This window comes from Chaetodon auriga, chromosome 6 (assembly GCF_051107435.1).
Source record: "Chaetodon auriga isolate fChaAug3 chromosome 6, fChaAug3.hap1, whole genome shotgun sequence".
Taxonomy (NCBI): domain Eukaryota; kingdom Metazoa; phylum Chordata; class Actinopteri; order Chaetodontiformes; family Chaetodontidae; genus Chaetodon; species Chaetodon auriga.
The window spans coordinates 2,610,009-2,621,688 of NC_135079.1; the positions used below are offsets into that span (position 1 = coordinate 2,610,009).

General features: G+C 43.0%; 1 protein-coding gene across 1 annotated transcript; it reads left to right on the top strand.

The window, feature by feature from the left end:
• The first annotated feature begins 5,736 nt into the window (after positions 1 to 5,736).
• Positions 5,737 to 9,425, top strand: LOC143321776 (zona pellucida sperm-binding protein 3-like). Its single transcript, XM_076732414.1, has 9 exons — positions 5,737 to 5,878; positions 6,876 to 7,183; positions 7,509 to 7,627; positions 7,714 to 7,817; positions 7,907 to 8,084; positions 8,508 to 8,625; positions 8,770 to 8,852; positions 8,971 to 9,059; positions 9,361 to 9,425. The coding sequence occupies exons 1-9, from the start codon at positions 5,737 to 5,739 to the stop codon at positions 9,423 to 9,425; spliced, it is 1,206 nt and encodes a 401-aa protein (XP_076588529.1).
• The last annotated feature ends 2,255 nt before the right edge of the window (positions 9,426 to 11,680 follow it).

Genomic DNA, 11,680 nt, shown 5'->3' on the forward strand with positions numbered 1-11,680 from the left:
GTTAAACTGGGATTGGACCAGATTATGATACCTTTATGGCAGATTATACTGGGTTTAAACCAGATTAGACTCAGTTCAAACTATATCAGAATGGGTTTAGACCAGGTTAGGCTTAGTTTAGACCAGATTAGGGACAGTAAACCAATTTCCAAACTTCCCTGCCGGGCTAAAGTCTTAGAAGTGATCAGGTGAGAACATTTTTATCTCAATACTCCATTTTAAGATCTTAATAATGAGGTTTTAGACTGTGACATCATTCTGTCTTTCATGATGCTGCCTGTACAGAACGACCACAAGCCGCTGCAGCCGGATGCCATCAGTCCAGTTTTATGAGTGTAAACAGAGGTGTGCCACAGGGTTCTGCTCTCGGTCCACTTTAATTCACAGTTTTTATCAATGAATTAGGTGAAAAAGTTAGAAAAAGTAAAAATCCTGTGGATGATGCCTCTCATTCAACACACAGCAGCGCCCTTTGCTGCCCAGACAAGCTAAACAATGAGCTGAAAGTCAGTGTAACGTCCTGTAAAACCAAAGGAAGCTGCAGAATCAGGTGATAATTTTCTGCTGGTTCGTCAACAACAGCTTTCACAATGTCACATCATTTGATATATTGTTGGAAAAATATCCATCATGGCCGCTTTAAGCACAGTACTTGAGTAAATGAGTGACTTTCTGCCAACAAACCACAGCAGAAAAACGCTCATCTTCCTCTGACGGTCAGAGGAGTCACTCCACCTCCTCTTTTTCACTGAAATCAGCAGCTTCCTCACCAGCCGGCCCGTAAACCCAACCCACAATCCTCTGCAGGCCGTCCAAACGGGCCAGATTCAGCACGCTGAGATCAGCGCTGTCAGATCGCCTTCCAGCGGACAGCAAAGACGCCAAGAGGATCAGACAGGCAGAGACGCTGGTCTGAGTCCAGGTCCTGTCTAAACCTCTAAATCTGGATTCAAACAGTCTGAAGGTTCAGATACAAAGATCATCACAGACCAGAACCCTGAAATCCAACAAGAACCCCAAACTGCCTCAGCAGACGGGTGGTGACAGAGGTCAGAGGTCAACCAAACAGCAGAAAACAGGAAGTGTTTTTACTCAAATATGACCAAATATTAGAATATAAAACTGGACCTGCTGACTCAAAGCAACGTGAATCCATCCTCATTCTGCTCGATCTGAAAATACAAGCCCAGCTGTCTGTCTTCACAGAGATGTGATTATCACAGATTAGCCACAGTTATCGCTCTGCCAGCTGCAGGTGAACAGAGCCATATCACCGACACATGCATGAATACAAATGCAGCTTTATACGTATTAATGCAGGAGGATATTTACATAAGACTGAGACGCCTCATTTAACAGAGTCGAGTGTGGAGAGACGGATGAAGTCTGGCAGACAAGACCCAGGGAGAAACAAAAAACAGAAACAAACTGAAGTCCTTCATTTTTATTGTCTTAAAAGTGACATCAGTGTTCCCACGAAGCTTCCAGAGCAGCTCTGGGTTCACGACATTTCTCTCCTTCCCCGTTTTACTGAGTCAGTCAGAGAGCTGCTGTTTTTGTGACATTTGGCATTTTGCTCTGAAAGCTCTTTAAGTTCACTGTCAGTTACTGTTGTTTTGTTTTTTGGCCACTTGATGGCAGAAGTAACGCATTTTGACACATTATCACCCTTTGAGTTAATGTGGTGAATTTGTTAACAAACAGTTGCTTATTGACACATCCAGCAGTTATGGAGCGACATCGTCCTCCGTTTGGAGTCACGTTTGATGAATGTAAGTCCAATATTTAGTCTGTTTTTAGCTTCTGGTTTTGGTCTCTATACCAACTCCTGAGAGAAATATCTGGCTGTTAACTCTTAAATCCTCCACAGTGTTCAGCGGCCTGACTCTAACTGTGTCCTTCTGCTGCAGTGCACAGAGGGTTTGTCCAGCTTTTCCCATCAAAATGACACAATGAGGGTGAATTGTTTTCACATTGATGTTTGATGCATCATTACCATAAAAATATCGATCATGGCTGCTTTAAAACAGTCCTGCTTTATTACCTGTATTGTTCCAGCACTGTAGCCAAAGAGCTGTGTTTTTTTCATATTGGACTATACTGCGCTAACTATGCTCACTGCCAATGCAGGAAGTGGTGTATTCTAGTTGTTCCTCAAGTGATGTCACTTGAGTCAATGTCGGCTGAAGAAGTTTGACAAAGACAGAAATCTGAGGGTTGACAGAAATTACGTTTCCATACAACTAATTAGCAAAAGAAGACACGTTTTGATGTAAATATAACGCGTTATTCTTAATTATGTACCGATAAGTTCAGGTTGCATTGTGGGTAATGTAGGGTCGGGTTTTGACAGGAAAGAAGAACGCATGAAATAAAAACATGATATCTTTAGTTCTGCTGCTAAATTGCTCGTCCTCATTAAAACTTGAATTTCATTCTGAATTCCTGCCTGTCCTCTGTCCTCTGTCGAAGTTTACTTTCCTCGTCTCGGTGTCAGTCCTGTTTGTTCCAGATATGAATAATAAAGTTGAGCTGAAACATGTTTTGGCTCCTCAGAGGTCCTGCACAAGCCTCCAGCTCTCCGAGTCGATGTTAAAGAGCTGTGGGCCGCCGAGTCGACAGAGGCTAAACATCCCGCCCTTCTTCTTCTGCTCCTCCTGGACTTCCTGTCTCCTTCCATCTGCTCGTCCTGAGCTGCTCTCCGGTTTATCCCAGACATGTCAGGCTGTCTGCGCTCTGCTCCACCCTCTGCAGCGCTGCAGCACCGAGGATCTAACGGCGACGATCGCTGTTAGAAAGCTGTCAGACACGGAAACGTCTGTCTGTCTGTCTGTCTGTCTGTCTGTCTGTCTGTCTGTCTGTCAGCAGAAGCTTCCACCTAAGCAGCTCAAAGCAGCATGAAGACGACGATGATGGTGGTGTTTGTTGGGGTGGGGGGCAGCGGAATAAACTGTAAACATCTGTAGAAAACCTAAAAATGATAAATAAATACATAAAATTAAATAAAATACACAAATTCTCAGCTAATAAAGCAGCCGTGGCTAACATAACCTCCGCCTGCAGCAGACACATGACGGTGCAGTTTCTCCACCTGACGAACGTAAATCCAGCTTTCAGTCTGCTTTTAGTTTGTTCTTTAACTCCTGTGAAAACTCTCTTCAGCTGCTGGATTCTCCACTTTCTTCCCCGTCGTCTGTCTCTGTGGCCACAGGAGGTAACGTCATGTCACACCGGCTGAAATCCTTCTGAAAAAAGAGGAACTTTTCGACACTGCAGCTTCATGATGAGCCAAATTTTCATATTCATGGAGTCATGAATTAAGAAATAGAGTAATTTATATGCAATTCCTAAAAGTGCTGAATAAAGAAAAGCAGGAAAGCAGGAACTTTATTTTGGACGTTGTTGCTGTAATAAGGCTCATTTTCAGACCTCTCCATGCAGTCATCTGAATATACCTGTACGTTTGTACATATATCATGCATGTATATTTCTACTGAAATCATGTGTGTGCACCGTGCTTCTACTTAAACGTGCTTCTACTGAGACCTTTAACCTGATCCACAGTATAAACTGTCTTTTAGGCTGTTTTTCATTTGTTTTTAGACATTTCTTGCTTTATATTCTTCAGTCTTTCATAAATAAAACTGCACTGCATCCTCTGGTATGAAACGTGCTTATGGCTGTTATTGTTCTAGCTTTGTTTCTCTGCCAGTGACCGGGCCCATCACAGCACAGTTTTGTCATCTAAAAACTCTCCGCTCCTTCATCAAGGTCGTCCCAAAAACTTGCTGCCATCATCATCATTAACAAACTGCTTCGTTTTCGAGAAACAAGAAGAAACAGCCACGTCTGCGTAAAAATAACACGACATTAAACTTAAACGGCTGAACCCTTTACACACGCACACTCACACACACACACACCACACTCACACACACACACACACACACACACACACACACGCACCTCTTTCCTCTTGCTGTTAGCGGTTAATAAATAAAGGAAATGAGCAGAGAGAGCTCATTAATATCAGTGAAGGTGAGCAGCTAACAGCCCCAGGAGGCTGCTGCAGTTTATACAGGAAATGGATGGAGGGGGATGACCAGAGCTAATGCTAATGCTAACACACACACACACACACACACACACACACACACACACACACACACACACACACACTTACTGTATCTTTACAGACATTTAAATATGTTTTTTTTTTCATATGAAATACAATTATCATATGCAGCCCATTGGTAAAATGAATAAGTCATATGCAATTTTTAGTTTGCAAAATGTGTGTGTGCATGTGTGTGTACGTCTCACTCAGGTTTAATGCTGCGTTTTCTACCTCACAGGGGCGAAGACTCCCAATAATCACAATAACAATTACATTGCTTAAAATACGTGCAGAGAGAAGTATTCTGGAATATTTACACCTTATGTATTAGTGTGTGTGTGTGTGTGTGTGTGTGTGTGTGTGTGTGTGTTAGCGTTAGCATTAGTGGTAGCATGAGTGTTAGTGTGACCTTGGCTGGACTAATTATTTATATCGAGGACACGGGGGAGAGCACGTTCTCCTGCCTCTAATGACTCATAAACAATTTTAACAGGATGAACTCCATCAGGGCCTTAATTAGTCTGCAACACACACACACACACACACACACACACATTACATACAGATATCTCTATATGGCTGTACAGTGCATGTAAATTATATTCCAGTGGATTGGGAGCATCTCCATCACCTGTTATCACTTGACTTAGGTCACATGATTCACCTGATGAGGAAGACTGTTAGATGTGGTTGAAAGCTGCAGATAAAACGAGTCAGTTTACCTTTAGTTAAGATTATTCTGACAAACATCATTGAACAGCATTTAAAACCGCCCTGAAATCTCTCACATTTACAAAACAAACAACTTTATTACAATCCAACATAATAAAACTTTATTAAGATGTGGGACATTACAGTCAGCGATGTGTACTGTGTACCTGAGCACCACCGATAGCAAAGTGAGAGCAGAAAAAACCCCACAAAATAAACTGAAAAAAGGGGAAAACACCAGATTTGGGCCGAATTTGCCGTCTGATGTGGCCCAGAGCACCAGTCTGAGATACTGAGCCGAGCTGATCCAGGATAAGTCTGGATGGAGCGTCGGTGCCACGGCTTTGATCCACCTCCCTGCTGTCTGAGAGCGTTTCGTGAGCAGCGCTGACGCTGAGCCCGTGTGTTAAAGATCCCATGAAATGAACTCACTGGAAAACATCTGCATCTTCAGTGAGAGGACAGAACAGACCCGGGGGGGGGGGGGGGGGGGGGGGGGTGAGTGCAAAGACCCTCAAAAACAAGACATACAACAGAGCAGAAATATTACTTAAAATAAGCATAAGTGAAATACTCCAACAGGAAAACTGACTGGTAGGAAAATGTATCCTGTCAGACAGAAACAAGCTCTTATTGCCTTGATTTAAAGGTTCAATGTGTATTTTTTATATATTTAAAAATAACTTTTGCTGTTCATGTCACCTCATCCTGACAGTGGAACATGAGAACATGAGGTTCCAGATCAGAGAGAAAGTGAAGGTCTGTGTTGGTGCAGGTGAACGAGGCGCAGCTGGAGAGCCATCAGGTCTATCAGGCGGTGGGCGGGGCCGAACCTCAGGTCTAGAAAACCACCTGCTGCACAGGTGAGTGTGTTTCAAACAGAGGAAACACAGAATAAACTCATCGACATGAAGCTGTGTGTCAGAATCCTTTTCTGTCTGTTATGTGGAGCTTCAGCAGCAGCTCAGTACTTAAACTGGGACCTTCAGCCTGCAGCGGGCGGGTTTGGAGACCAGAGACCAGACCAGCCTGAAGTCCAGGAACCAGCAGGTAGACCTGATCCACACCACAGGAAACATGACAACACTGACCTGTTTAAGATCTGATGCAAAGTGCAGCATTATTTCATCAATATGGTGGATTTAACGATCGACTTTCATCAGAAATGTTTTGATTTGTGGAAATATTGACAGTGAAACTCACCTGCACTGAATAATGAAATCTGTGGAATTAAAAACACTCAATAATAAACAGAACAGAGGAGAGAAGACGCTCTTTCAGGTAGGGCACAAGGTTTCTGTCTGCACGTGACCTTTTAAAATTAATTTTAGTGTCAGGGAGATCACTCACTACAGCCCCTCAATCAATCTGAACATCGAATGTTTTAAAGGAACACAGACTTCACGGATCCCAAACTGCAAAATGTTCTTTTATTGTATGTTTGGGTTTTTCCTCAAAGCCTTTCACAGTATTTATTCAAACTAAGGCTTATTTTCTCCATTAATTGATTGTTTTATAAAAATTCTGAAAACAGTGACAAATACTGTTGCAGAGGTCAACCAGCGGTCAAAACTCAAAATCAGTAGGAAATGAAATTATTAAATTATTCACTGGAAAGCAAATGTTGACATTTATGAAGCTGGAACATCAAATGTTTTATTCTATTGATTTAATTTCATTGTTTCAGTTGTACTTGTATAAACTGTTGGGTAGTTTACTTTTTAACTTTGTGTGCAGAAATGTGTAAAGTAACTAGTCACAGAATGAATGAATGAATGAATGAAATGTAGTGAAGTGAAAAGTAAAAATATTCTGACACTGAAGTGTAGAAGTGGAAAAAGAAACTGATGGAAAAGACTCAAACTTCTAGTTGTTGAAACTCCACTCATGAAAGCCGTCTTCCCCTCATTCTGCTGCTCAGTACTGCCCCCTGTGGCCGGAGGGCAGAAAACCACTTGTGTGGTTGGTGAGAGCCGCTGTTGTAGTGGATGGGACAACACGGTCGATTTATGCTTAATGGAGGATTTGTCACTCCTGTCCCTGCCAGATGTCCTCCAGGAGAAGCAGTCTTTCCAGGAACCGTTGTCCTGGAGGTTTCCAGATCCACCGGCTGAGGAGGAGCCTCAGTTCCCTCCGAACTTTGAGCTGAAGGCTCCGTCAGCGGCCAACAGCATCAGCGCCGTCTGCGGGGAGAACTCCGTCCGGGTGGAGGCCAAGAAAGACCTGCTGGGGATCGGTAAACCGGTCCAGGCTGCGGACGTCACGCTGGGAGGATGTCCTGCCACAGGGGAAGACGCTGAAGCTCAGGTCCTGGTCTTTGAGTCCGAGCTGCATGGATGCGGCAGCCAGCTGCTGGTGAGGGTTTGCAGCGACACTTGGGTGACTCAAGGTCAGCTTCATGTTGAACATCGGACAAAAACATGGCTCACTGATTGACTGCTGTTGGTGAACACCTGAACTGACCTGCACTGAGTCCGGTCCCACTTAGTTACTGTTCAACTGTCATGTTTTTTAGTTTTGAACAGCAGCAGTTTGACCACTTTAAGCACAACACGCTTTACAGAAACAACTTATTCAGACAAAAGCAGCTTCTCATGTTGAGCAGACAAATGTCAGCTTTACCGATGATTAGTGTTAATGTCAAAAATCTAGATTGATGGAACAGCGAAGTGTGTTTCAGATGTCTGAGGACTCGTTCGTCTACGCCTTCACGCTGCTCTACACTCCCAGCCCTCTGGGGGACAGTCAAATCATCCGAACCAGAGACGTCTCAGTCAGCATCCAGTGTCAATACCAGAGGTCAGATTTTCCACTGCTGAAAACCTGAACCTGAAATACTTTTTGTTTTGAGTTTCTATAACTTCTTCTTTTGTTTTTGTTTTCAGGAAGCATGATGTGAGCAGCGGGCTGCTGAGGCCGACCTGGACTCCGTTCGGCATCGCCAAAGCTTCAGAGGAAAGTCTCTACTTCTCTTTCAGACTCATGACTGGTGGGTTTCTGTTCCGGCTTCATGGTGATAAAACCGGTGTGTCATCTCAACGGTCCTGTCTTGTCTTTGTTTTTGTCCCATTCTCTCAGATGATTGGCAGTTCGCTCGTCCGTCCCCTCAGTTCCTGCTGGGAGACATGATGAAGTTTGAAGTTTCAGTCAAACAGTTTCATCACGTCCCGCTCAGAGTGACGGTGGACAGCTGCGTGGCCACCTTGGTCCCAAACGTTGACACCGTCCCCCGATACACCTTCCTGGGAAACAGCGGGTCAGTTTACTTTAGCGGTGGTGGTTTTGAAAGTCCCTTCATTCAACAGTGCTCAGTTTAACACGTTTGTATGAGCATGATCTGAGTTTCCACTTCAGGAGACGGAGATGTAATCAAAGTTTTTGAGGAAAAAATGTGTGACAAAGAACTGAATCTGTGTGGATCTTTAATTTTTTGGTTATATTTTATTTATTTTTCCCTGGAACATGTGTGTTTATTCATATCAAAGCACACTCGTATCGTAATCTTTCCTCATATCTTTGCTGGGGGTCAGTTGTCTGTCGGACAGTCCTGTGTTGTGTTCAGGTGTCATATCTGTCTGACCAACCCCTGTGTTGCGTTCAGGTGCCTCATCGATCTGATGATCCTCAGTGTTGCATTCAGGTGTCTTTTCTGTTTGACTGACCTCTGTGTTGCGTTCAGGTGTATGTTTGACAGTCAGCTGACCGGCTCCAGCTCTCAGTTCCTGCCTCGGTCTCAGGACGACAAACTGCAGTTTGAGCTTGAGGCGTTCAGGTTCCAGCAGGACAACAGCGGTGTGGTGAGACTCAAACACATTCCCTTTTATCTACTGCAGACTGGAAATCAACTGGCTCACCCTTTCTGATTGGTTTCCTTCTGTCCAGCTGCTGGTTTCACTTCATTTCACTGATGTTCAAGAAACGTCGTCTTTGTGTCTCTTCAGATCTACATCACCTGCAGCCTGAGAGCCACTGCAGCTGCTACAGCTGTTGATAAAACCAACAAGGCCTGTTCATTCCTCAACGGGTGAGATGCCACCAACACTACAACTCCCATCATCCTCTCTGCTGAAAACGCCACTATCATTCTCTGTGGGAATTTTGAGTTTTTATCTTTTGTAAGAGGCTGAACTTTTGATTGGCAGGTGGAAGGAGGCCAGTGGCAGCCATCAAGCGTGTACCTGCTGTGATACAGACTGTGGGACAGGAAGCCAGAGTCACCTGACAGGAACAGGTATGGTGGAAGGAATACTTAGATCACTGAAGGAAAAGTAGCATTACCACAGTGTAAAATCACTCCAAGTACTCAAAATAGAAGTTTAAAGTAGTATAAAACTGAACTAATAAAATAAATATAAATATAATCCAGCTTTAGGTTTTCAGTTAATTAGAAATTATGGGATGTCTATATTGTAATTTTTTAAATATTATTATTTATTTTTGCAGGATTTTTCACTCCCTGAAGACAAATATTAACACATCATTTAAAAACCATTATGCCATCATAATCATTGGTGTCTGTTTCTGTGTTACAGATGCTCAGTGGGAACAGGAAACAGCTGTTGGACCAATCACAGTGAAGGAGAGACCTCTACGGTGAAAAAAAAAATCAATAAAAACTTAAATGATAATTTAAAATAAGAGCTAAAATGAAATGAATGAGATGAAAGCTGTCGTTACCCTGCTGAGACCTGGTCGTACAGAACACGACAGTGAGTGTTACTGTAAGCTAACAGGAGTAACCGTCTTGGAATAATGTGTGAGCGCTGCTTAAGTCGGAATAAAAGGAGGTTTATATCTTTCCCATTCTGCTGACTTTGCCTGAATGCAGCATGAACCTGTGTGGTGGAAAATCGAACAGAGCAGCAAATAATGGCAGGTTCATTAGTTTCGGACCCGTTAAAAGCATTCACAGCAGTGAAAACTAATTTAGGCCTACTGTAGCTTGGACTGTACATTGCTTTGAACAAAATTTTAGTTCATAAATGTAAATATTAAAGACATTATTACACCACGCATTCACAAACTCAAACAGGGACAACCAAGTCTGTCAGTGTACAGTATTAGTATCTGCTATTAGCCTGTTAGCTTCCTTGTTTCTGCTCTATTAGCCTGTTAGCTTCTTTGTTTCTTCTCTTAGCCTGTTAGCTTCCTTGTTTCTGCTCTATTAGCCTGTTAGCTTCTTTGTTTCTTCTCTTAGCCTGTTAGCTTCCTTGTTTCTGCTCTATTAGCCTGTTAGCTTCCTTCTTAGCTCTGTTAGCAGGCTCTTTGCTGCTGTGTTCATGGGCTCCCAGCTTCTTCAGACTTCATTACATCTCCAATTATCCAGGAGAAAAAAATCTGTGGTGTGAGACGATAATTGGTTTATAGATCTGAGAGTGTGATCAATAGGTAGTCCCAGCATCACATTCATTTTAATTAGTTGATTATTCTGCCTAAAAATGAAAACGCAAAGCTTAAAAAAGGCCCTTTGTTCAGTAGAGAGGGCACAATATGAAACAAACATAACTTACTCTCCTGTGTAAAACTGCAGCTGAATCTTGTTCAATCAGATTCAGTTTCAAGTTGATGTTAATTCATGTTTTTCCACTAAAAACCAAGAGGTAATTCTTGATTTAGCCCTGATAACAGACATGGATCCCTTCATTTGGAATAATTAAAGGCAAAACTAAACCCCTTAAAGTACATAAAGTTCTGCTTTTAACACTGACTTTAGACTGATGTCAACTCAGTTTGTCTCCTACACATTGACTCTGAACGTGGATTAAGGGGTAAATCCTTAAAAAATAAAGTTGTTCCATATAGCACTAAATTTTACCCCAGTAATTCAGAAATGGCTGGGAAGTCAGCTTTATTTTTAATTATTATTATTCATTGTACACTCAATACACTGTGAAACAAGTTGGGATCTGAAGAGTTTTTGTTGTATCAATAACTGACAATGTCGATATTCAACATACATCAAACCTGCAAACCGATTTTATTTTTTAGTTTTGTAGATTTGTGCAAATCTTTTTCTGTTGTTTAGATTTGTCTGTGAGCTGATTGGATCGTCTTTAAGTTCTTTATTGCTCTATTTTTACAAAACACTGGCATGAAAACACAAATGACCTGCAGCACATTTCTGACTGTGAGCAGCTTTTCATGATTCAGGACTCCGATGGACGACTTCTTTCAGATTTAGAAGCTACTTCGAGCTCTAAAATGTTTTCTTGATAAGTTGTAAACCAACAAACTGAGGAGTCTTAAAGTCAGGGCTGACCTTTGACCCTCAGTCTGACCCGTCTGGTCTCTGATCCTGCCCGTCTCTTCGTGCTGAGGTGAGTTGAACTGGTGGGTTGGGGCTGTCTTGGTGTTGTTCTGGGACAGCTGTTCTGCCGTTTCGCCCATCGTCCATTTTAGATGCCATCACCTGAGTGGACGCAGCTGGAGGGACTGTCACCATGCATCACGGGCGGGGCGGGGCAAAGGGCTCATCATCTATTTTCTATATATAACCCTGACCTACACCCTCCTCCTCCTCGCCATCGAGCTGCCTTGTTTCCTCACCGCGGCCTGAGCGGCGGAGGCAGCAGCATCCATCACGGGCCGGAGAGGAGCTTCCTGTCGGCTTCATCCATCTCTGCTCTCCGTCTCTCGGGAGGAGAGGACCACTGCTGGCTGTGTGAGCTGGAGCTGAGAGGTCACGGGGTCAAACTCGACATCACAGACTCCACAATAAAAGTCTTTGATGAAAGTCTATGAGAAATTTGTGTTTTATGTCAGTGATTTTTTTTTCTTTTATATCCAAGTCTGTAAACTCTCAAACTTCAAAGCAAAGAGCCAGTTTAACTTGTTTTCTGTAAGTCAGTTCAC

What these genes read in the sequence shown, in the direction of transcription:
- LOC143321776 (XM_076732414.1), top strand. Translation starts at nt 5,737, where the DNA reads ATGAAGCTGTGTGTCAGAATCCTTTTCTGTCTGTTATGTGGAGCTTCA. An exon ending in CTCTTTCAGACTCATGACTG is followed by an intron (nt 7,818 to 7,906) that starts GTGGGTTTCTGT and finishes CCATTCTCTCAG; the next exon opens with ATGATTGGCAGTTCGCTCGT. An exon ending in ACCTTCCTGGGAAACAGCGG is followed by an intron (nt 8,085 to 8,507) that starts GTCAGTTTACTT and finishes TGTTGCGTTCAG; the next exon opens with GTGTATGTTTGACAGTCAGC.